At 36.7% G+C, this 27,300-nt stretch overlaps 1 protein-coding gene across 4 annotated transcripts in view; it reads right to left on the bottom strand.

Annotated features, from left to right (window-relative positions):
• IMMP2L (inner mitochondrial membrane peptidase subunit 2) overlaps positions 1 to 27,300 on the bottom strand; it is a 525,164-nt gene that overhangs the window by 31,944 nt on the left and 465,920 nt on the right. For 2 of the 4 annotated variants that reach the window (XM_068401508.1, XM_068401510.1), the window contains one exon: positions 22,695 to 22,777. The exons of the other annotated variants lie outside the window; for them this stretch is intronic. In XM_068401508.1, coding sequence (XP_068257609.1) covers positions 22,695 to 22,777 — 83 coding nt within the window. The remainder of the gene's footprint in view (positions 1 to 22,694; positions 22,778 to 27,300) is intronic. 4 annotated transcript variants of the gene reach the window in all.

The raw sequence follows: 27,300 nt of genomic DNA, 5'->3' as shown, positions 1-27,300 counted from the left end.
GCTGAGTGCCCCTAATGATCCCCCTATCCTTGATGTGCCTAGTGACAGCACCAAGGACAAGTTGTTCCATCACCTTTCCGGGGATGGAGGTGAGGCTGACCGGTCTATAGTTACCCGGGTCCTCCTTCTTGCCCTTTTTGAAGACTGGAGTGACATTCGCTTTCCTCCAGTCCTCAGGCACCTCTCCCGTTGCCCATGACTTAGCAAAGATGATGGAGAGTGGCCTAGCAATGACTTCCGCCAGCTCCCTCAGCACCCGCGGGTGCATCCCATCAGGACCCATGGATTTATGGACGTCCAGATTGCTTAATTGGTCCCTGAGCCAGCCCTCATCAACCAAGACAGATTCCTCCTCTATCCTGACTTCTTCTGGGGCCTCAGGGGTCCGGGGCTCCTCAGGACAGCCTCCAGCAGTATAGACAGAGGCAAAGAAGGCATTCAGTAACTCCGCCTTCTTTTTATCCTCTGTCTCCAGGGCCCCCACCTCATTCATCAGTGGGCCTACATTGCCTCTAGTGTTGGCTTTACCTGCAATGTATTTGAAGAAGCCCTTTCTGTTGTCCTTGACCTCTCTTGCAAGGTTTAATTCCAAGGAGGCCTCAGCTTTCCTAGTTGCCTCCCTACATCCTCTGACAACAGACTTATATTCCTCCCAAGTGGCCAGCCCCTCCTTCACTGACCTGTACACCCTCTTCTTCCACTTGAGTTTGCCCAGCAGTTCCCTGTTCAACCATGCAGGTCTCCTGGTACCCTTCCTTGACTTCCTACCTGCTGGGATGCTCTGATCTTGAGCTCGGAAGAAGCAGTCCTTGAATGCTAACCAACTATCTTGGGCCCCCTTACCTTCTAGTACCCTGTCCCATGGGATTTCCCCTAGCAATTGCTTGAAAAGGCCAAAGTTGGCCCTCCTGAAGTCCAGGGTTGTGATTCTGCTAGCTATTCTGTTCCTGCCACATGAGATCCTGAACTCTACCATCTCATGGTCACTACAACCAAGGCTGCCCTCAACCTTCACCTCTTCAACCAGACCCTCCTTGTTAGTGAGGATAAGATCCAGCAGCGCTCCTCTCCTAGTTGGCTCATCCACCATTTGCATCAGAAAGTTATCATCAACGCACTGGAGGAACCTCCTGGACTGAGGATGGCTGGCTGAGTAGGCCTCCCAGCAAATATCAGGGTAGTTGAAATCCCCCGTGACAACCAGGCCCTGTAATTGTGAGACTGCTCTCAGCTGCCTGTAGAAGGCCTCATCACCGTCCTCATCCTGATCCGGTGGCCTGTAATAGACACCCACAACAGTATCACCCCTGCCAGCCTGCCCCTTAATTCGCACCCACAAACTCTCAACTCGCTCCTGATCCGTCCCTGGACAGAACTCAATTCTTCTTTATTATTTAAAACATGATCATCATGCTTTAAGTCAGGTAAGTATAATCAGAAGAGAAATCAAAGGAAGGTGCTAAGCTGCAAGACCCCTGAAGTGTCATTTCTCTGTCATTTCAGTGTAACATTGGTCATTAAAGCATACATAACTTTTATAGATCTTATTAACACATGATGGGCAGTTGTGTTATAGTGTGCCAAAAAAAAGAGGGATAACACTATGTGGAAAATATCTATAGCATTTTTTAGTGATCTTGTTCTAGCAGCACTGAAATGCAATCTAAACTCCTACATCACAACTTGACAAAAATACATTGAAATCCATTTTAGAATAAATTGTTTCTGGAATAAGATTATCTGCCACATTTCAGCTCAGAAACACTGCTTGATATCCAAATTCCGTCTTTTCACAAACAGGCATTCTGAGTAAGTTTGGCAAGCTTTTAATTACAGAAGCACAGATATGCCTCTAAAATAAAAGTTTTCAGTATTCAGTCTTTGTAGGGACCACTTCATTTAAGACTCTGAAGGTGATATCAAATCTGAAATGACAGTTATGATTTTCAGGCATATTTCCCTCCACAACACATACATTCTTCACACTTTAAAAAAATGAAAGCACAGTTGCAGCTGCTGCCTACTGATCTGTGTGCATTGAGCAGCACATCAACATATTCAGCTTATCAGAACCATTTGCAAGAGCATGTTTGTCAAGCAAAACTATCTCAGAGCATTAGCGAACTGACGTCTCAGTTGGATTACTTCACTAACTCTACTATAACAGCAAATAAGGGTTATTTTAACTGAGACTATGCAAACAAAACCAAAAAATTGCCACAGACTGTTAAGTGACTCAGAAATCTCAACACTGTGAAGCTTGAAATCATGTCAGGCTTGAGGTTCAATATGCAAATAAAATCTAGAGCTAGTCAGAATACAACAGCAGGAAGAAAATTATAAGCTTTGATACTGGCCTGTTTCCAAAGTACAGGCCATATCTCAAACTATAAATGGGCATTTTAATGCATCATAAATAGAATAAATTACTAATAATTCCTATATTTTTATAGAGATATTCCTCAGTGAGTCACAACAAACTGCATAAGATGATAACATTACGCTCACGTGGGTGTGGAAATGGGCACAACAGGGCTCTCCTGAGCTTTAAGCAAACACAACTAATAATCAGAAAACACTGATTGTCAGGTAGAGACCAGCTCTGCTCATTTGTCACACTAGCTTGCCTCCAGACAAAATTGTCTCCTCATATATGACTTTCAGCTTGAGGGCAGCTGAAGAATAAATTCATTATAACAATGATCTCTCTGTTGATCAACCTTTTAGACCTCTGCTGCCTGAACCTAAAATCCAGTGTACTAAGGGCTGTGCTTGCTTAAGGAAAAGACAGCTTTTCCTGAATTGCTTTGGAATATCATACAAGCACAGGCAAAAACAATAGACTGGTAATTTCACTTTTTACTATGCATTGTTAAAAGAACTTACAGCACTCCCGTGGTCTGCACAAGAACAGAACAAGTGATATATCTGTGAAATGTTTTATATTAGGCTTGTCTAGCCCCTCCTGACTAAGCTCTGTCTAGCAGACCAACTCCTTTCCTGAAATTCAGTAGTCAAGCAAGATTAAAAGACAACCAGAAAAATAAAAATAGATTATTGAAAGTAGAGAATCTAATACTTTTAGTCATTTATATGATTATAAAATTCATCTTTTTACATTAGACTATTCCTAATACATTATAATGCATTATATTTGTATACAATGCATATTTGCATAATTCATATATATATATAATTAATATATAATCAGATCTTTATCAAAAAAGCAAACCAATGACAGAAAGCTTTTCAGAATGCTTTATTAAAAGCACAGAAGTGTGAATCCTTTTTTCCAGTGTTATCTGTGGAAAAACTGAGAAATTTCAGTAAGGCCAGGGTTTTGCCAAGGTTTAAAGGAGGCAATCGTTTTGTCTGGACTGTGACCAAGTAAAGAGTCTTGCTAACTTGTATGGCACCAGCCAGTTTTACAAGGGGTAAAGCAATTGACATTACCCGTTTAACGAATATAAAATGTGAGGGCAAGGACCCATATGAGTTCACCTTTTTCCATGACTGACAAGTTATTCTCATCAAAAAGTATCTCAGCTTCTGCACTTTCTTAAGTATTTGAAGCCCCTCAGCTGTGGCTCTGGCTGGCCTTAGCACAAATTACTCCTACTGTTGTACTGCCATGTAGAAAAGATTGGCTCCAAATTAGTCTTTTCTGATATGAGATAGCAGCAAAATCATTTGCTCAGTGCATTCATAATGACCTCCCAATCCTCTGAGCTTTAAAATTCCAAAACTGCCATGAATCCCTGAAGGGTTTTTAAATACATATGGAATGCATTCAACCACCCCATCGCACACATATATAATTCCTAGTTGAATTGGAGGATTGCATCATGCCTGTTATTAAGAAAATAATCTCATTAATATTTCAAAAGGCCAGATTCCTTTCTCATAGTGGGCAGCAAATAAAGATAGCCAACAGAAAATGCTAAGCCCAGGAGCTCCTGTACCCTTGTGGTGCTTAGAGATCTACATATATGAGGAGCAACTCAGACAGCTGATGTCATAAATAAAGACACCTAGAAAGAGACGAGGAGAGTTGAAAAGATGTGCCTTGTACATAACCCCTGTATGTGATGAGAGCACTAGCCTGGGAAGCAAGATGCCTTTGCACAGTCAGAGGAGATTCAAGCTGCATCAAGCACATCTCAAGGCATTTCTACTCCAAAGGGCCACAACTGCATTGTGCTAACCCACTGAAAGTGAGCATCAGTGCAGAAAGGTACAAATATTCCCATGGCTACAGGAAGAAGGCCCTGTGAACCTGCCTCTGAAGAAGAGATGGTAAACTGAAGATTGGCTACACAAAGCCAAAACGTTGCAGAAAGCAGGGTGCAGCAGCCAGGATTATGCAGCACACTTGTGGGAGCCCTTAGTTACCAGGGACTGTACAGGCATGCAAATGGGAACATCCACATGCCCCACCCCCAGAAGTTTTTGAAAGAAATCTGCTACAGCTATCTCTTATGTGGAGTCTGACCCCGTGGAACATGCCTGCCAGGTCATATTCATCATTTATTTTCTGGATTCCAAGAAGACTTGAGCTAGGTGGTGGCACTGAACTTCCTAAAGCAGACTACTCATAAGACCACTTATATATGGCACTGCAGGAAACTGGGGACTTTTGGTGTCATAAGGAGAGACTCCTTGAAAGCTTAGGTACTTTGAGAGTTAGGTAGGCACTAGCCAGTTGTTTTTGTATTAAAATTTGAGTTATAGATGGCTGAAGGTCATTTAATTTCTGCCTTAGGGATCCTTTTTAGGTTCTCTAGCACAATGAGTAAATATATTTTGTGCTTGTTATGAATCTGATAAATATATAGTAATTTCTTTTTCCAAATAAAATATCATCTGGGGAAAAAAAAAACAAAGCAAATTAAATAATTTCTTAGTTTTTTAACTAAAACCAGGAAACAACAGTGTGATTTGTGCAGATCCCCACCAATTTCAGTAGGGGTCCCCATATTGGCAGTTATCCTCCTGCTTAGAGTAAATCACAGGGCAAGGACCTAACAGTCTAAAGAGCTTCACTGATTACCCACAAATTGCAAGCATAAGCACAAATGAAAAAGTGGGAGAAAACAAGCTACCTATTTTTTTTCCTACTAATCTTAAGCACAGACTACGACTAGCATTTTCAGGGAGACATGTCATTTCTAGACTATAGTGAGTTATTAATGAAGTTTCCATAATTATTTTAGGCAGCTCTTCTCCAATACACATCATATTATAATGTGGACAATAAATGCTTATATTAACAAGCAGATGAGTCTGTCATTCCTCTGCCAAGTAAGGATTCTCTCATAATTAGAAATTGCACATTCCCTAGAAGCAAAACCCTTACTGAGTACACAGCTGCAGGGAGCCTCTGTGGTGGCTGCACCCTGCTTCCCTCAGAAGAGGTCCCCGTGGTGTAGAAATTATTTCCAACAGTGTTATAGAAATAAATGCAAAGTAGATTTTAAATATATTTCTAGCTTTTATTTTGAAATGAGTTATGTACTGAGAGTGCAGTTACAAACGGATTCCACCCCATCCCTTCCTCTTTGTCTCTCGGCTTAGCAGCAGTATGTGCCACTGAAACTTAAAAGGGCAACTGATGGAAAAAAACCCACAACCATAAAACAATGTGAATTAAAGTAGATGCAAAGCACTTTCAAGGATAAGGATAAGTTTTGTAAAAGATATTTCAGCATACAGCAATGGCATTATAACTACTGGAAGGACGACCTCAGGCAAAAGCAACCTTCCCTTCAGGAGGGTTCTCCTGAACCCTCTGTCCTCCCATTCTACTAATCTTAGCAATAACTCTTTCATAATCAATCTGTATGACTTATAGGTGCTTGAATAGGAAACTGCCCTGCTCATTTTCCAAAATGTCTGCTTAAGCAAATTCTCTCATATCTATCTTATCTAACAAGAGCTTCAAGAGCTGCTTCTTTTTTTTTTTTTAATAAAAATTTGCTCCCAAGATGGTATGCAAAGAGGGCTTAATAGCCCACAACCATTGCAACAACTTTTGGGGTAAATGGTCTACCTAAACTCTTCTAATTACCCTTCAGGCCAGACAGACCACCCTGACTTTTAGCTAGAGATTTCTGCTTTTTGCACCCTGTCGTGTTTGCAGCTCTCCAACACCTTATCCAACTCCCACTCAGCCAAGTGGCAACAAAATGCTTGATGTTGATACAATCTGGAGATTTTCCCTTGCTTGTCATAAAGTTTGTGGAATTTTAAAGTGTAAATCCTTCTCCTCAAACACTTGGGAATCTCATCTGATTTGCTGCCCACTCGGGTCTATCTCATTATATACAATGCCTATTTCTAGAATCTAACGTGAGCACATTTGCAAGGTAACATGTGAATCACACAGAATCTACAGCTATATTTCTCTATTCACAATGCTGTCAACTTGAATTTTATATCAAGGAAGCATGCTGTGAATATGATCTAGAAGGTCATCTGAGGGCTGTTCTAACCTTTATTTTAAGGCTATCAGAATTTGGGGTAGCGTACAAAGAAAAAGGTAAAGACAGACAAACTAGTAGCTTAAAACCAATAGTTTATTTACCTAAATATTTAGCTCCCAAGTGCTTTTTTCAGCATGCACAGCACTGACTCATAATCTATGTTAAAGGTAGTTTGGTCTTCTGTATTACCTTCTCCAGAACATATCACTTTGAAGAGTAGAGTAATCCCTTTAGTATCAGTAGGCCAGGGTAGACAAATGAAAATTTCTAAACTATCATGTACCGAATATCATCTCAAAAATTGCTCAGCTTTTTACATCCAAATCCATTTTTCTGTAACAAGTAATGATGGCCTAAACACCAAGGTTATCATCTGCCTTCTGAATCTGTCATGGTAACAGCTACTTCTACCTGCACCGTCATCAGTGACTGCAAAAGAAAGTTTCTCACATCAGTCTTCAGAAATGCTCCTTTAGAGTTCAGTTAGATTCAAGAAATATTTTCTTCTGAAAATGCTGAGGCACAATTCTCAATTTTTTTGCAGGCACAGAGGGTCAGTGAATAGAAATATTTGGGTGAAATGCTACTACATTTTACTCTGTTATTTAAAGTAGAGGTGTAGTTCTAAACACTAATAACATCTCTATCCTTTACTAAATATCATAACAAATGCCTATTATCAAATTACATCTACAAAGGTAGTTTATTAATATTATTTGTATTGACTAGGTTAAGATACCTGATTAAAATTGATAATTTTATTCACATAGGTTATACGGACCTTTCCCTCTAAAACACTTTATAGAAAGAAAAAAAAATCAGCTAACTCATAGCATCCCACACTTTTGCAGACTCCAGGGGATACGCTTCCATTTTCAGTGCAGAGCGCTACATATTCAGGAGTAAGAATGAAAATTTAAGAAATGATTGAAAATTAAAACCTCTCTTTTTCAGTAGTGTTAGAAAACAAACTACGATCAAGGAAGGAAATTTGATTTACAGACAGAACACAAATAAACACATGGCAGTTATAGGTTTTTACCCTATCTAAACAAAAGGCTGAAAAGCTGTCCATAACATAATTAATGGAGCTTAGCGGCAAGTGAGAATTCTGGCCTCCCTTTTGTGTTTATTGGTATTCTTGTTAGTTAGATGTATACAGTTTTGTTGTAATATGCTGACAGATTTGGACTGTATATGTTGCTCCCAGTGGTTGTGGGCTCAGTTTGCGGAACATATGCCTTCACAAACTGGGTTTCCTCTAAGGAATAAATGAAGGGCATCCAGTATACACTAATGCCATTATTTGATTACTTTTTCTGTAGTCCTATTACATATAACAGTTACTCAGACATTATTACTGTAAACAAGTAAAGCAAAAGACTGAGAATTCCTGGTAAAAGAGGTTATTTTTTTTTCAGGATATATGAAGGATTCAAGTAGTAACTATTCAATCAGTAACAGATTCAATTATAAGGACCCTCTACATATATCTATCATCATTCTGTCAAATTTGTATCACCTCTTTCTTTTGATTTCTATCAAGGACAGCCATGTGTCCTCCTCTCTGACAATTCTACACTTTCTGACCTCCTGCAGCATGGGCATCGAACGTTTCCTGACTTTGCATTCTTTTGGAGGGCTCACAACAGCTGACCCACAGTCCTGAGAACTCTAAGACATACCAACACTACATGAAAGGTGAAAAGAATTCTAAGAAACTACTGGAAATATTCAAAAGCATTTAATCTTGATTTATGTAGCAAGTTCAATTCAGTCCTTTCAAGACACTTTGTTTATCTTGCCTGTCTTTTATACTGAGAGACAGTCAAAGCAAGGAATATTTTATGGCCTGATTCAACAAGATATTTAAGAAAATAAATTGTCACACTTGCATGAGGAGCTTTTTTTCATGGTTTATGCTTTCTGAATCACAGTATATTTAAGTGTCTTCTACAGTGCTGGGAAAGACATTGGAGTTTTCTGCAATAATAATAATGATCCAAAATGATAAAAGATCAGTCCTATTGAACTGGACATAGATTTATAACATCATGTCCTTGCAAATATACACTTAAGACCACTACATAGTACTAAAAAAAATTTAAAATTACATACTGTCACAATTAATTGCCAATTAAACTGAATGAAGCATTCTGAAAAGTGTGTTTAAAAATACACAAAATACATGTCAGATTTTTTAAGTAAAATAATTCTGAAAAGGAATTTTTTTTCTCCTATCTCAAACATGAAGCACAATCACCTTGAGTCTCCTAATTTCTAGGTCCATTTGCCATGGTTTTATGCAACGGTAGTGGAAACATACCCTTAAATATAGTCTAGTAGTCAGATTGCTATCAGTCTATGTTGGATCATTATTTATTTATGATAAATAAATATCATTAAAATAAACTGAGCAACTCAGTTGAGATTTTTTTAATTGTAAATCCAAGTAAAAAGTATGTCTTTCCTACAATAAAGAACAATGCAAGGGAAGGAATCTAAAGCAGAAAATTTGAACAGTTATGTGATCAAAGATTACTTCTTTTATTAGCTAAATCATATTTGCTTTTTCTTGTATTTTTCCCTTTCAATTATTGAATATGAAAATTTTTGCAACCATTTCAATCAACACTCTTATCCTACTTGATTGTATGCAATGGAGCAACCATCCCGTGTGTGTGGTAATATCTCCATGGTAACAGATTATAAAACATAAGTACAGAATTGTGATCACTATTTAGAAAAGAAGGTGGTTGAACATGAGGAAATTACACTCACAAGTAATTTCATTTCCTTGGGATTTCAGCAATGACATTGAAGGAGTGCACTGTCAATCCCCAAGCTTCAATTTTAAATAATATTAATTAGGCAATCTATATAAATTTATACTATATAAATAAAACAGAAAATAAATTCATATCTTGTTTTATCATATTCATTATTCTGTCTTTAAGGTAAGAACAACCTTACTTATGGTTCACTATGACCAAAATAATGCAAATAATTTAATATTCCCATTGAAATCAACTTGTCTGTGGGACCATTTATGTTCTTAAGAGGAAGCACCTGTTTAATAGGATGTATGCCTTTAAAGTGTGCTGCATATTGTGTTTTTGATCTGAAGTATAGCCACACAAAAGAAAGCAGCAGAGGTAACTGAATCCACTTAGCTTTTTGACAATGCATGAGCAAGGAAAAGGATCTGATCAGACATTCCCTTAGTTACAGTTACAGGCTATTAATAGGAGGAAAGTGAGCACAATATGACTTCAGCAGACTTATAGGAAAATTGTCTTTATGTATGTTACCTAGCTCTTTGGCTCATATTTGAGCAGGAAGAAAGAAAGGTGTCAAAGATTTCTCTTCAATTCATTGCCTCTCATCTTCTCCTGTGAGGAAAGGACTTACCATCTTTTCCTAACTCTGCACTAAAAAACTGCTGATGTTTTGATCAGTGATATCTAGTCCCCTTGATCCTGCAGAGCACAGATTATAAGAATTATAAAAGGAATTATTTAGATAAGTTTGCAGGAGGAACCTATGCATTATGCCAGTTCTGTTGAAATTTAGGAAAATTGTATTTAAATATATTATTCACATTGAATGAAATAGTCTGAGTAAGAAGTTTAGGCTAAATATCTAACTTTTAGATGCATATGGCCAGATGAGAGACTCTGTTGTCAGAAGTCAATTCGTACCATTCTAGGACATGTCCAAGGTAAGTGGAATATTTTACCTTCAGGAGAGACTATTTCTCTCCACTGGCTGTAGAGGGAGTTGACACAACGAGCTCACTTTACAAAGCTTTGAGTTACATGACATAAATTCCAGTACCAATTGCACTCCAGTGTTTTATTTATTTACAAATAGAAGGGACTAGCTTGCAGAAGATGCATTCCTCTCTCAGCACTTTGTGACTGAATGAGTTTGTGTCTAAATATCTGCTATTTTGTTCCTGCTCTATCTGTTTCCCCACAGACCCAGAAGTATATGATCATTGACCAAAGAGCAGACAGCCTTCCTACATTACATTTTTCTTGCTGTAGCCTGCTTGAATTAAAAGCAGTTTGAAAGATGCACAGTTTCAAACGGTAGTTTATTTGCATTACTTGTGAAAGTCCTCCAGCTAAATTTCCACACAGCACCCTGATTATGTCCATGCAAGTGTGTCTGTGGAGCTTTTAAGCTTATTGAGACAAATAGAGAAAGTAACAGACAGCGAGAGCTTCCTGTACTGTGTATAACTAGATTTCCATCTTAGCTTATTCTGAGCTCCGTCAGTGAATGATCCTTTCAGCCATTTTCATATCATCCTAAACTCCATGCGTCAAAGGCTGAAGGGCGTCACTGCACTGATTTAAACTCTCTAGTTACCAAAAAATAGATAATATTTTAATTAAAATTCTTGTAAAATTATAGGTATATTATCAGTTCTAATCTAGGAATGAGGAATGCTTTGGGCTCAACAAACAGTGGAAACATTACCATGCACTGCATTGTGTACATGTTGCATTTTCCACATAATGAAATAACTTCTCTCTAAGAGCATTTCTGATCTAGGAAATAACCTGTCTGAAAGCAAAAAGATCCTTGGGCAAAATTCTATGGAGTTCATTACTCTAGAGATCAGACTAAATGATACAATGATCCCTTCTAGCCTCCATGGAACTTACAGAAACTACAGGACCTTAATGATTGAAAGTGTACATATTCAATACTCTTTAAAAGATTCACAGACTTTAAAGATCATTATGATCATCTGCTATGACCTTCTACAGTAACCACTTATCAAAGCTTAACTTAATGAGGTGTAGAAATATCCCTTACTAAGAGACAATATTGATTTTAAGACTGCAAGTGATAAGAATCCAGTACCACCAGGCAAGCTGTCCTGGAGGTTACTGCCCTTCATCATTATTAATTTTCTTTATTTTTTATTTTAATTTACCCAAATTCAGCTTCCAATCACTTGATCTCATTAAGTCACGTGTGTTAAACCCTCCCTTCTATCAAAAATCTGTAAATAAAAATCTATTGTAAATAAAAACCTACCACATTCATACTGTTCAATGAGATCACACACTATATTTTGTTATTAGACAGTAATTCCTCAGTCTCCCCCTACAGAGGAAACCCAAATCATGCCCAGTACTTTTCTGAAAAATTCCAAGTTAACATCATTCTTCTTAAAAACAGTTACAGGTTCAACTCACTCTTCACCAGCTAGTTCTCCGGTGTTTCTGTTCACAATAGTTCATTCATTTATATAAGCGGGTTTTCTTTTACTTTGTTTTAGACACTGTGAACATGCATACATATATATATTTGTATATATTCTGCTTGCAGGGTCTCTCTGCAACCATTTAAAAATGTGCAAATAAATAAACCCAAAAAGGAGCCATGCAATTGCTTTCAGATGACACTAAACTGCAATATGTATCTAAAGTTCTCCAGCTGCAAATGGTCTGTGGGATCAGACTAGAGATAATTCCAAGATAAAAAAGACTGCAGTGTGCATCATGTGAGTAACGGGTCATCAGGGCTTTCTGTATCACTGTTCAGATTGGCTCCTGTTGGTCCACACTACTTTCGAAAGCAAACACAGTCACCCATTCCACCATAATTGACATTGTTCATAAACCTCTCAAAACCTACCTGAAGACTCTTTGGTTTCCAAAATTACATGCATTGTTTTTTCAGACATGCTGGGAGGCTTATTATGGTCAGCTGTTTTACTACGTTAGCTGTCTTAACTCATATGTCTCTTACAGAGGAGAATTACCTTTTAAATTGTATTGATGTCCTATGGATCTAACCCACATTTCTTTTTGTAAGATCCATTAAAATACATTTCGTTAATATTCACATTGGTCAGTTAGCCCATACTGCAACTTAATCCAATCTTTTCATCCTTTGCCTCCACCACTAGGATTACACTTTCACAGGTGAAGTGACAGTAAGACAGAGCAGAGAGACCTCAGCAACTCAGCGTGGTTCTTGTACTATGCAAGATTTTGAAGCTGTAACAAAAAGTTCTTTCACTTTCAGGTTTTGTACAGCTGAGTACATAAAAGCATATTTTTCCTGGAGGCTGTTGTTTGTTTTAAATATTTCAAAGGCCTCTACTTTTGTATTTTATCATTCACAACAGAAAACTATCCCACTTGTTTGACACGTTATGTCAATTACCACCAAAAGGTGAGTTATGGCTCAAACTTGGGAATGAGCAGTACAAATATGGAAAGGTCACCACATGACTGATCAGGAAGAAACCAAAACTGTTGTTTCACTGCCAGGCTTTTGAGGTCTGCAGTGACGGCAGTTTAAATTCAGGCTTACTTGTTTCCTTTAGTTTTCCTCTCTATTTCTCATTCTCTTTGTAACAACTACTTCCCACCTTTACATTACTATCAAAGCTGCCTACACTTAAGGAAACTCACTGTCTGTCCATCTTCAAATTCAAACATCCATCTGGACTGAACAATGTACTGTAAAAAGAATCTGTCATTGCTTCCTTACTTGTTTTGCTTTGTTTTTAAGTAAAAAGCTTGATAGAATTGAAGTTTTCAAAGCTGGGTGATACACTTTTTAAGTAAAACTCTATGCTTTGCTTTTGAAGGAAAAGCTATGCAGACTCCTAAGTGCAGAGGATCACATCACTAAAAAGACTCATTGTATTGTCACCATCTGCAGCCATACAAGAAATAGGTGATGCGTCCAGATTGGCAAAAAGCGACAAAGACAGACAGACTAATAACGAAGACAAGTATTGATAAAATAAGAGCTTTTTACTATCAGGAAATTGGGAATTCTTATTAGCTGTATTAATTTTCAAAGGTGGTATGTGTAAGTGCAGATAAAGCTTCTGGCTACTGCTAATTAGCAAAGAGAAAAAAAATGTAATTTGCATCTGTGAACACATGAACATAGAAAGTGCCATGCAAAGTCAGTCTTGAGGGTCTGTTTAGGTTCAATTGCCTGTGAGGATCTCTTAGATACTTCAAAGGAGAAATATGCTTACTGTGTACTGATTGGTAGCCATACCGACTGCGGACCCCTGAGACCAGCTATGGATGAAGGAAAATCTATAATGACTATCTCTGTGTAGGTAGCTTCAATACAGGGAATCAAACCCCTTATTATGTGGCCTCACTTCCTAGCAGAAGCATTGAACACATACTTTTCCAGCACGTCTAAGTGCAGCAGTTAACTTGAGTTAGGCCTGGTTAGCATAGCTGTTAGCATAACCCCCTTAACTTTAGCCAGCTTTTAGTTTCATAACAGCAGAAAGATTTAGGAAACGTTTTATCCTAGTAGACAAAATATGACCAATCACCTGTCCCAAACAATAGCCTGAACCTTAAATAGTTTTTGTGTGTTCAAATAAGTAGATAGCCAAACCATGCCAACAATTTGCTGACCATCAAGAAGCACAAATGCAATAAAGAAATGTCCCAACTGTGAATACCACCAGCAGTGACAGCAAATCAGAAAACAACCTCACGATTTGAACAGATAAATCACTGACAAGTTCTCTACTCAATCCTATAACTAAGAACACTTAGCTGGGGAATGTCAAGGTTAGACAACAGTTTCTCAAAAGACTCCAGGGAGAGAAATCTCATGATTGTACCAGGATCTGGGACCACCAGGAAACAAGGAAGGCCAGCTTCTTTGCCTTGCTGCACCACCTCCCTCATGGCACAGGGAATTATGCAATTTGTAAAATTGCATATATCTGTTCAATCACATATATAAATTGCTGTGGTATCCAAAACCATTTAGCCTCCACATTTTCATTTGGTCTTCAACCATGACACCAACATGGCAGATCAAAACATTTTCCTCCTAAACCTCCGAAACTCTTGCTTATTTTTCATAATTCTAGTAATAATATATTACCAGATGCATATTGCCTTGATTTTCAAAGGCACGTGTGCTCCTATATCACACAAATCTAAAGGCCTTGTTAACATACACATACATATATATATACACATTGATCAGAACCCATACTTCATGGGAGGGCACCTCCATTTATGTAAATTCATTACTGAATGAACACATTCCTTCAAGTGCAATATGTCCCTCAGAGTAGTGCCCCTTGTTACTGCATATGAAAATACTCCTATGAATGTTAGTGTCATTGAGGATAATTAGGGGCTTTTTGTAATTGAAAACAACTGTGATAAAATATTTAACAGGTGAATTAAGTTAATAATTTTTTCAAAAATAATCTTGTGCTATCATAATGCTCTGCTGCTTACACAATAGAGATAACCAAAATTCCAAGTGAAGGACTGCATTAAAAAAGGGAGAGAAAACTTACTACCCAGTCTTGTCTAAAAAGTTGGCAGTACCTATTATTTTATGCTAGACAGGTGACCAAAGTTTTCCAATTTGCATAATCTTTTGAAAAATCCAGCTGTATCCAACTCGATCAACCTTTCACATCAATAAAAAAACCTAATAAAATATTCAGTATAACAAAATTTCTCGCAATTCAGATAAATAGGTATGCATCTCTATATACATCTACCTATGTAGAATGAGCTTGTTTTCCATCAAGTGAAATCAACACTGTCTTGAAACAACCAATTAATTTTTAAGTAAGATGATTTAGGCTATGTCTGTTACTGGACCAAAAGATGCATCCCAGTTTCATTTCAGGTCTGGATGTACACCTAGTCATCTCCTGACTTCTTTGTAAGGTAAGATCTAACTAACCATCAATCTTCCCTCAGCCTTGGGAGAACTTGCCAAGGTAATCTTGGTGCAGCACAAAATGGTTCTGAAAATTTCTGATTGTACATATGTATCATTTTAGAGTATACTCAGCTCCAATGTTAACATCTTCCATAACTAAAATGCTTGAATAGTTTTTGGGGTTTGTTTTCCTTCTTTCCTGAAGAATTCCTTTCAGCACAGTGTGCTGAGATTTCTTTGTTGATCAATCAGAATGGATAAGAAGCAGGACCCACAATGCTGGAGGGCAACATAACAGTGATTCAGAACACCTCACTGACCTCAGTCTAGAAAAAGTTGTTTGAGAGCACAGGATGATAGAGGGTATTTTGAACATGGGGAGCTACCCCACAGCACTGCAATACTTCATTAAAATACATGCTTGGGGGCTTTGTATGTCCCAAAAGAAAAGTTTAGTTTCTTATCAAATTAAATGTTTCATGATGTCCTAAAGTACGTTTCAGTACTTTTAGTACAATAAAAACAAATATTAAAATTAAATTAGATTCCCTTCTCTTACATAAGTTTTTGGTTCATCAGCTGAACTAAAAATCAGTTATTCATACAGTCCTGCTTGCAAGTTCATTAAAAAGATTGGATTCCATAAAATCCATTATATTTCATATAATCCCCAGCTAATTTGCATTATTTTAGGCAGACTAGTTTAAGTCTTTATTTATCAAGCTTTGAACAGTTATTCCATTATTTTGACTGGGATCAAAGTTAGGCTGATGGGACTAGGTTTAATGGAAGTAGCAAGGTACACTGAGTAATGCTGTATTTGTTTTTTTAATCAAGTTTATTTTTTACTTCATTTGATGCTAAAATAAATAAAAATAGATGAATATAGCATTTTTCAGTGAAACTGAGGATAAAACTGTAGACAATTGGGAAGGATTGGGAATAAAAAGGACAACATTTCTATGCAAGATTTGGTAGCCTACCATTGGGAATTTGGTAAAACTGTTAGCAAATCTGAGGACGTTATCAAGCTGAGTAGGAAGCTTAGAGTTATGCTTAATGATTCTATTCATCCAACCTACACTTTAATGTTTAAAAGTTGGACTTAAAGGATTGAGACACATATTCCTGGCTTCCTTTCTAGTTACTCAGCCTAACTAAAAGTTATTTCATCCTGAGATAAGTCATTTCACTCCCAATATGAATCTTCATGTGGGATGCCTCTTCTTCCTCACTGATGTACAGACAGCCTTGAGTCACTAACTCAGACATACATGTCTAATTTTTAGATAAGATGAAACCTAACCTAGGAGCTTACTTTTTCTTTTTTTTTTTTTTCTAAATTAATTTATAACTTTAATTATTCATGTCTAAAGAAAAGGAAGTACATTCAGGCCAGCATGCCTACAGTAGCCACTCATGATGATGGTGTCCAAAATTTTAGAAGTTTACATATAATACTATTTGTGAAATAATGTTTTTGAAAATACAGATTCCAAATACAATCTTTTAGCTATTGTTTGCAGTTTTGAATCTCTTTATGGACAACTTCAGACAATTTTATGTAAATGTATTATCTATAACATTAATAAGATTAAACCAGAAAGGCTCTGAATTTTCCACAGAAATGCATTTCATTTTATATTCCTAAGCCGTTCAAGGAATATATTTACTAACTTGACAGTTGAAGAAAAAAAAATCATGCATCCTTTTTTCTAAGAGCTTACAACTTCTATATTTATTTGCAGTATCAATGTGGGTGAAAATTCTTTGCATGTTCTGCTATATATTTCTTCAATGTTTAAGTATTATTAAATTGTACATGTAAAATATGTTCCTTACCGGGTCTTTCAAAAAATATAAAACCTTACTCATTATATCAGACTACAAATTCTAAATATATTTATATTGATTTTTTCCTTTGAGATGTTTGAAAATAATGAAAATTTGTGAGGGTATATGCATTAAAGGTAGTTTATATGTAATATTGCTCTTTCAAAAGGAACTTGCAAACATCCTACTTATACATATTTATTTAACAAAAACTCTGTCCTTCTTAAAGGAAAAGTGAAAAATGTAGCTGGTAGAGCAGATTGATTTGCTATATTGGAAATCAGGGTTCAAAATTGATTTGCCTGTATATGACTATTTTTTTCTTAATAACGTATGCTTAAAATAAAGCAAAAAGGAGAAGACTTACAACAGCGGCTTTCACTTCAAGAGCTACAGTGTGGTATGTGTTATACAATCAAATCATGGGAGCAAGGGGCAGTAACAATGCTCCTTACACCACTCAGAAGTTCACGGAACCTTGTATATGGGCAGAGAGGTGTGTGTAATCAGTATCCTTGGAAGCTCATTTTCACATTAATGACAAGTAATAACAGGAAGTTCGTAGCTGTGTAATTGCAATCTCACACCAATGAACTGTGGAGGAAAAGCTGATTGTTGCCAGTAAACATTCTCTGTGGGGTAGGTAAAAACTGGTAAATATGCACTTATAATCCAGTTTCCATAAGAATAATTCTTTTACGTTTAATTCAAATGCTGCTTTCAGTTCTTCCATCTTTTTCTTTATTTGGTTCTTTTTCTCCTCTTGGCATTTTTTTTTGCTAAAATTGTTCTGTTTCTGTATTCCACCTTCCTTTCATCTGACCTCTGCTTCTTTGTGTCTCAAATAAACAAAACAGAAGATGACCAAAGAAATCAACAACATTCTCAGTGATGCTGGAAAAATTAATTTGTAAGAGAGAGATTTAGTTTAAAAAGCATACAAATAGCAGGATGGGAGATAAGAGTTAACAGTGTATGAATGTTTAAACAGGAAACAATAAGGAATTAAGGAGTAAAACCCAGCAAGAAAATGGATATGTGAAGTATGACTACAGCTAGCACAGAGCTTAGGAAGACAATCTTTTTGGAGAACAGAATAAAGGAGATTTGGAAATTCAAAGCCTGTTGCCTGGGAACCACGTTGGATTCAGACTGGTTAGTGAGAAGCAAGCACGTGCAGGTGTTTTAGGCATCCATACGTGTTCTTGTATCCTGTAGAACAGAGTAGTATCTCTGAGTCCCACAATTTGATTAGAACAAATGTAAATTGCACAACTCTATGGCAATTTTTCATAAATTTACTACTTTAAATTATGACACAAAATAGTTCACCAAGTACCTTTTATTTTATATACCTCTCGCCACCATTTTTTCTTAGCTACTTTTCATAGCTACTGAATATGGTTATTTAGATTTTCAATTATTTTTCTTTTAAACTTTTAATCATGCTCTCTATTCTAGTCTCTAGCTGTTCCTCCTCTTCCACTCACAGACTGTTTCAGTTCTTAACTGTGCTTACTTCATGCTTCCATTCAGGCCAGACTGCATGAGCCATTGTTCCATCTTTCTGTCAGTTTACTATCTGTTGACAGCAGGAATCTCTCTGCCATTCCTTACACCTAAGGCTGACTTTTTGTTGCTCAGAGTTAAGGGAATGGAGGAGGTAGTTCTGAGCAAAACTCTGGGAAGCTTTGGAATCACTGCCTTTTTTGGACATCATAGTGCAAAAAGGCTGGCATGTATAAGGGAAAATTCTTTATGACAGTGAAAGGGTTGGATTTGAAAAGGTTTCAAAAAGAGATCATAGATGACTTTGAATCAAATTATTTCACAAGTTTCTTACTTGAAAAGAAATGTGTCAAATCATTTTCAAAGTATATAGCTTGAGTATCAATGAAAAGACAGTAGAAGTCAGCCTACATTCATAAACATGACAATGACTTTAGGTGCTTCAGTTCTGAATTGTTCAACAATATAACCTAAAGGGAACTGCATTCAAGCAAACACTAAACATCCAACCATTGAGCTACAATTCCTTTATATTCTTTAGTTGGGTTTTCAAAAACAGAAATACCAAAACTCAGTAACCTCCTGGAGTGCAGTCTAAAGTTTATGTAAAAATATAAGATCTAATGTCCTATATGCATATATGAGCTTTACTTGTCAAAATCTATTACATCATTACTATTATGTGTCAATATAACTCTTCTGAAAATAACTATTAAATAAACAAAGCACGTAATCAATTTTTCCTAAACTTTGTTAGGTTGTTTATTGTATTTAACTATAAAGCTGATGAATTATAATGAAACTGTAGGGCTGTTTTTAGTTCAACGTTAATTGCCTGATATGTATCTTGTAAGTTAAATTAGATCTTAGTATTGGTTGATAATAAAAAATGGATCACAATAATAATAACAGGAAAGTCATTATGACAACATTAATTATTATAATCATTGTGTCTGTCTATTAAAATCATGCAATGGTATTAAAGTGCTACCATATTAAGGTCAGTTTTATTCTCTTGTAGAAGTCTTTGTACCATGAAATTTAAAGCTGCACAAAGAAACTAACAGTGAAAGAGCATGTCTCATGCACATAAAATGTTTTTCAACTAACAGGTAGCTGGAGATGAAAAAGTGACTGATACATATTTCCTGAGCATTTTAATACTTAGTTAATTACAAAAGAAAGTATAAGAGAGAAACTCTTCCAAGCTGCAGTTGTCCTGTCCTGCTCAGACTAATTTAAGTCTCATTATGCAACATGTTTAGGAAATAAGAGTACTAAGGTGCTCTTTAAACTAATTGCTTTTACAGAACACATTTTCTCTGAGTAACATAATGAAACTTCATGAGGCAAATCAGACTGAGAAAGCAACAGAGATAAAAAAATCTAGTTACAAGAAATGTCAAAGGGAACTGCTTGTGTGGTAGGCATGATCTAAACTACTCCAAATGGAAATGTTGCAGCACTACCTGAATGCCTAGAACAGGATAAACAGAGGAGAGCAGATAACTTGACTCTCGCTATGGCTTTTGAGCTAAACTACCTTCTACTTGTTGATACTATTTATTTTCTTAAATAGGTCTCTAACAGGTCAATTTTGTTTCAAGTAAATCTACAGAAAGCACAAAACCAAGTAGGAGTTCAACCTGGAACTAAAATGTCTTCCTTTTTTGGATGCTGTGTGTAATCTCAGAGTCAGTACCAGAATTCTTTCCAACCCTGGGCCCCTCATTTTTTAGGCAATGGAATCCATGCATTACTCAAGTTTATTAGACAGAGATATAATATTGGTGTGAGCCTTTTTTCCTGCTACATTAACCAATGGAGCTGATGTGTGCAAAGTAGAGAGTATACTGTATCCTTCCTGGGGCTCCTCAAACAAAGCTGCAATGTGGAGCTCCACCAGTAAGGCACAGGTGAGCCCCTGTAGAGTATATTTAGAGTAAAGTTGTGATTCATTGTTTGAAAGATTTTTTTTTAAAAAAAGGTTTTTCTTTTTTTGCCACAACACCATCCACTAATTATTAGATACCCACAGTGCAATATTGAATTCAACTTTTAGCATGTAAATGTAGCATAATTACCATTTATATAATATTATGAAAAACAGTTCCACAGTATATGAGTAAGGTATATACATTTTCACGTTTCACATAGGTTAAGAGTACAACAAAAGCAAATTGGTTGTAAAATAATACTAGAAATTAGCAAGCTGTGAAGACCTCTCCTTTAAATCTCAACTTAAAGAAACAGAAGACATTGCTTTCTTATTTCAGGAAACAAGGACACAGTATTGCTGTAAGATCTTTTGTTCTGAAACTATTCTGATCCTTTATTGCTTTTAGTTAACTCAGTGTTAAGTGCAATTTAAATATAAGATGTTCCATTGTACTTGCATTACTGTATGCAAATATAAATAAAATTACCACAAATTGGTGAACAATTAATGAGACTCATTTCAGGGACATTTCATCACTAAATGTTGTTTTCCTGCCAACCTAGACATGAAGTACTTAATTCTAAATGAAACCACCTGCTCCTATCTATAAGTGAAATGAAAAAGCTGCCAAGGAGCATGTTGGGAATTAACTTGCAGCCTTCCCTTTAATCAGGCATTCCTCCATAATGCTGGAAGCCAGCAATCTCATGGAATGAAAAATACCATTGTAGTATATGTCTGCAATTCAATTTCAAACCCACATTGTGATGTCTGACTTAACACATTTACTCTTTACCATTTTTCTTTAGCTGCCAGGTGTGTCACCAACTACTTGAAGCAAAGACATAGTAGATAAATGTCAACACCGCATTCTGACAAGGACAGTATAGTTAAACAAACATTTATAAACGAAGGCTCCCCTGATTTTAGCTGGTTTTAATTTCAAGACCTATACTCAAAATTTCGCTTTCAGAAATATGAGACTTTAAGGATGTCAATGAAAGAGGAAAGACATTTTAAGAGTTAAAAAAATATACAGTTCAAAAACCACATAGGAACTTGCTCATACAAGTGGCTTCTACTTTGCACAGCAAACATAGCTTTGAGCAACAATGTGTAAGACTGGTTTTGGGGGACATTTTTGTTATCCTTGTGCTTGGATGTTCCCTTTTCCCCTAACAAACTGATAATAACACTGTCGTACATTTTGTTCTATGTCCTTAATGTCACACTTGATAGTTAGTCAGGCTAAGTTTTACTATCACCTATGGAACTGCCTTAGCAAAAGAAAATGTCATCATACAAGCATTTTGCACGATAGAAAACAGCAAGGTAACAACTCTTTCACCTTATGATTACTGGCAAGAAAAGTCATAGTGATGTTTTGCAACAAGCCTTCAAAGCCAGTTTATATCTGGCTCTCCTTGCTGAAGTGGCTACGTATATAACAGCTACAACAAAGTCATTCCCACTGCTGAAGTTCCTCATCCAAACAACCGCAACAAGTTTAGCAGGTGTGCTGCATGTTTAATGAGCACTCATCCCAGGTTTTATGCCCAGTATTTGTTCATGTACACAGTATGTGTTTCTGATAAACTCATAGCCCTTTGTGTCATAAACAACACACTGCTCTGCACTGAAGTGAAAGGGGAAGAAGGGCAAAAACTATCACCTGCTGAGGAATCAGAAGAATGGGAATACAGCCTTCCTCTTTTCCTGAAACAAAACACAGTCTCCTCCGCAAAGGTTTGCTGTGAAACACATGCTGTGTTTTCAAATTCGTGCCATTAAAAGTGTTATCTGCTACCTCAGCGCAGTCTCCTGATACAATATTTACTAAAGTCAACAGCTGTTTTCCTCAAGAGAATTAGTACTAGACAGAGTAAGTCTTAAACCTGACCATTTAGATGCTGCACAATATTATCCTATGTGAATATTTCCATAGTTAGACATACTACTCAGGTGGGTATATAGCAATGATCCTTTTTTTTTGCTGTTGTGCAACTGAAAACTAATAAAAGACCAAATTCTGGATATCTCAGTGCTTCTTCAGAAAATCTTGTTCATAACAAAGTAATAGAAAAAGTGGGTAAAACAATTTCACTTAGCAACTCCACTCCAAAACCATAGGATTTTTTTTTTTATGTATATGCAGGCATTCATAAATATGACTTAAATGCATAGGGTTCTCCCAGGAGAATTCACAGTACTAACTCACTCACCTGAAGTTCCTCTTAAAGGTACAGAGGAGGGCTGGGCTCCTAGACTGTGATTCCCAAGGGCCAACATGCTGAGCACAGAAAGTCTAAATCACAAGCCAGAAAAGGAAAAGAAGGTATAGTGGGGGTTCTGCCTCCTGCATGAAACAGAGCAGCCATTCCATGTCACACATCTGAGACTCCAGGCCTGAATTGCTGTGTTTTAAAGCTCAGTTTTAACCCACTTTCCATACTTAAATGCCAGCTGTTACGTTTCTGGCTGTGCAGAGGCCCAGCTTCAGCAGGAGGCACAGACAGTGGGCGCCTTTTCCCAGAGCAGCTCATAGTTCAGCAATTAAGACACTCAGAAGGTGTGGAAGCAAAGTATTCAAATCTGCTTACGCTGAAGAGAGCCTTGAAACCATTGATAGGTGTTTATGCTAAGTTAGACATGCTCTGAACATTTCAAAAATCATGAAAGTCAGAAATTCTTGAAGCCCTAGATGAAGAGAGCACAGCTTTATGTAGCCAAGGAAGTTTTTGCATGAGAAAACAGGGACCAGTAGTGTCTTAGGCATCCAAGCAGTTTAAAGAGGAGTCTCTTAAATCTTCCTCCTCCACTCTTATGGCATTTATACACATTGATTATCTAGTGGTGGCCAGAAAATACCCTCATGAAAAGTCTAATGTTCACCATTGTGTCACACAAAGTGTAAATAATTTTAGCATTCAGCTTGTCAAGGGGACAGATGCTGTCATAAACAAATAAGCACTGAAGCATCACCAAACCTGTAGAACATTTGGGATTAGGAATGATTCAGGACTTTGTACCAGTAAAGACATTTTATCATTAAGCAGAAGTTGCATGGTCTCTTGAGATGGTGCATATGCACTGACTATGTCTCTCCCTTAACAATCACTGACAAAGTATTAAAGTTCTGATGCATTACACAGAGCTGCAAGAGGCAAAAAAAAAGCTCAGGGAAGACAAATACTGAAATCACAGAAAAATGGTATTAGGTTTGAAGAGGAGGGGGAGTTGAAAACTGATAGCTCATAATTCAGGGTCAGGCACTTCTTATTTTTAACCTACGGGCTGAAATTCTATTTTATGTCATGGAAAAGATGAATAGTTCCTTCAGGGGGTACCTAAAAACTGTTTACTGTTCTCATCACTTGGCCACAGTTAATACTCACAGCACATAATATATTACCTAGCAGTCTAGAATTATTGCTTTGTAGCCATTTCATAGCGCTCACTTCAAAAGAAAACATGATACATGCCAAATATAGGATGAATAATAACAACAACAAATAAAAGATATATTAGTAGTATTTTGAATTACGAAAAGTTGCAGTGTACTCTCTTTTGTCCTGCACTTGTCAATAATATATTAAGGCCTCTCTAGTAATTGCTATTTCTAACTATAGAAGGTATTTAAATGGACCTCTCATCATACTTTAAAGCATTTCAATATTTTAAATATACTTATGCTGAAGACATATGAAAAATGGACATATAGACCCATTAACTGACCTTCCAAAGGTCAAATAGAAAATCTATAACAGATCAGGACGCTGAGTGCAGATTTTCCACCTCCTATTTTGGAGCTTTCTTTCATCTCCCTTTTCTGTTTGTTACTTGTCTCATTTTCCCACTTCTTACCTTTCAGCTTAGACTTTACCTTTCTCTGAAAGCAATTATAAAAATATGCAATTATACTAAAAGATTGCAACCAGCTTCACAACTTAGAAATTCAAATACTGAAGTTGTTCTCCCAGTGAATTTCACATATTAAGAGGTACCTCCAGCACTTAAGACTAAAACTCAGTTTAAAATAGCTGAACTCTTTTAACTCTCTAAACTCTTTTTTTAAAAGAGCAGTCAAAAAGCAGAAAAAAGTTAATGTCTTACCTAATTTGAATCCTCATCAACATCATATGGCATGCTTTGTTCAAAATGACAGTTCATGGAAAGAATTTCATGTTGATAGTAAGAAAAGCAAAGCAATTAATCATCCCCTGTATGAAATGTTCTGCAGTCACTGTCATATGCAATTTTCTCAGCTGTACTGAAGCAAAAGTACACTGAATTTCACACTTCAGGGCAGGAAAAGAACTTATACAGATGTCTGGATTATGATGAGCTGTATTCTGATCCTTCGTGTTCCAGTAAAGGTTTTAAAACTAATACATTAACATAATCCAATCATTCCTGATTATCCGTTTCATATTTTATTGAAATTTCAAACATGTGTGTTGATAAAGTGCTGGAAAATCGGGGAGGGGATTTTCTGATGGCAGGTATAGTCAGATTTCCTACCTTTCTGATACCTCTGGTTTATAGGCTCAGTTTGCATTAGGAACAACATCTAGAAATTGCAAATAAGTAAGGCAGGATATTTTCAGACTTGACAGAAAAATCCATATAATGTCAGATAAACTACAGGCTGTGTTAACCAATACCTCTGATCACCACAGTTTACATATCTTCCGTCTTATGTGTGTAATATAAGAATAGGCCTAAATAACATTTGAATAAGTAAAAACTACGCAGAGAAGTACAGCAAAAGCACATGTCCAGAGGTCCTGTTAAGACTCATTATTTCTAAGTAGAAGAACAGTTCATTGTATTAACTCTTTTTTTTTTCTTCCTGAAAGACATATACAGACCTATGAACAGAAATGGCCAGCTTTTTAAAATATCTGTCGATTCATGAGCCTAAATGAAACATCAGCATCTAAGGTAACTGCATTGCTATGAGTATATTAAGTTCATTAACTAATTCACAGTTAGTAAACTCTAGTAGAAAGCTGTGCTTGAAAATTGGGGGTTTAGAATTTACAGAAAAATTATTGATTTTTTAGGAACTAAAGGCTTAATTTAGGGATACAATATTCAGGCAAATAAGGAGTTAAGCCTTATGTGCATTCAAGTAATTTACGCAAACTTAAAGTACTACACTGCCTGTCCTAAAGGTGTATTGAAAACATACTATCTAGCCAAGAGAAAGCAAAATACCCCTGAAACAGAGGTCATGGAGCTGAGAGTGAGAGGACGTGCTGGTTTGACAGCACTGAAAGGAGATTTTGACTAGAGCTGTGATAAGACAGGCAGGCAGAGACATCACAACTGGGACAGGTCTCCTAGGACTGTAATTACATCAAGGACCTCAAAGTAACTTGGGACTGGGGAATATGAAATGTCTTAGAACTTGTCATTTCCTAAAGCCTTGTATTTTGCGCTGTGCCTTCTAGTTCTGCAATACAAATTCCTACTTGCCTGTTTCATGCAAGCAGTTATACTGTATGAAGAAATAAATTTTTTCTCCAGAGATGCACAATCCACATGCATGTATTTCACAGAAGCAACTTTAACCATATATCTGATTATGAACTAAAACTCTTTTTGAAGTATGCTGGGAAGATATGCATATCTAGGCTGCATTCACAGTGAGAGGTTTTTCCCCAAAATACTGTTAGTCCTTGTTAACTACTTTGCTGTTGTTTTCCTAGTAGCCACAGAGCAACCGCTGGTCCTTACAAAAAAATAAAGTCACTTCATGAATGGGGGCATTGTAGACACTTGGAAGTCCCAGGTTTTACAGTGTCAGATCAGATCACAGGACTGGACTTGGAGAAGACCATGACTTCTTTCTAGCCCATTTGCCACATTTTTTGTCAACAGAAGACAGGGTAGGAGGGCTGAGTATGATGTACGTACAGGTCTCATCCAAACATCCTGTTGGGATGTGGCTGGGCACATACCCAAACCTATGATGTAGAAATAGCTGGCATCCCACATTCATCAACTGACTGCCAGTATTCAGCCCTTCTGTTGTCTAAACCTGTCCACATTATATCTGTCTCACATGGTGTTTAAAATGCCAGTGGCATTAGGAGTGAAGTTATGCTAGTGCTAATTCTATCGAGCTGCTTCAGAACTATGGACAATATGAAACTATGATGACTAGAAAAAAAAAAAATAAAAAATTTCAGAGGAACCTAATAAAGGTAGGTGAACAAGAAGCACGACGAGAGATAAAATTCAATTTTGAGACAGGCACAATATTGCCCATTAGAAGGAACAATGTAAACTATTTATAGTGCCTAGTTCTAGCACCTGTAATTGCTCACAGAAAAGAAAATATAATTGTAACGTAATAAAAAAGTAAAAAAAAATTGGCCTGCTGAACCCTTAGTACTGACAAGGACATAGAAACAAACAAGCCTATATGTCCTCAGAGAATAGTTTAAGTCACTGTACCAAGAAATAAACTATGTTTTTAATGTACTAGGTGAATGTATTTGATTTCAAAATCACTATACATAATTTTACAGGTCTATATCTATACCACAACAAAATCTGTCCTTAGCTCAAGTATTAGCTAATCAATGTTGAAATGCTACTGGTATAGGGTATAAAAATAATTGCCTTATGAAAGAGTGAATCCTGCCGTATTTAGAATGGTGTCATCTGCTGTCTGGTCTCCTTACCAAGTAGACACCATTTCCATTTAAGTACAATGATGTTATGAAAGACTTGGAAAGGGCTTATTGATTTCCAAAAAATAGCATAGTGATAATCTACTGGGAGGTCTGCGGTTTTATTCGGTAATTCAAGTTAAAA

Source organism: Nyctibius grandis, chromosome 5 (assembly GCF_013368605.1).
Source record: "Nyctibius grandis isolate bNycGra1 chromosome 5, bNycGra1.pri, whole genome shotgun sequence".
Classification (NCBI taxonomy): domain Eukaryota; kingdom Metazoa; phylum Chordata; class Aves; order Nyctibiiformes; family Nyctibiidae; genus Nyctibius; species Nyctibius grandis.
This window is presented reverse-complemented; position numbering and strand designations above follow the sequence as displayed.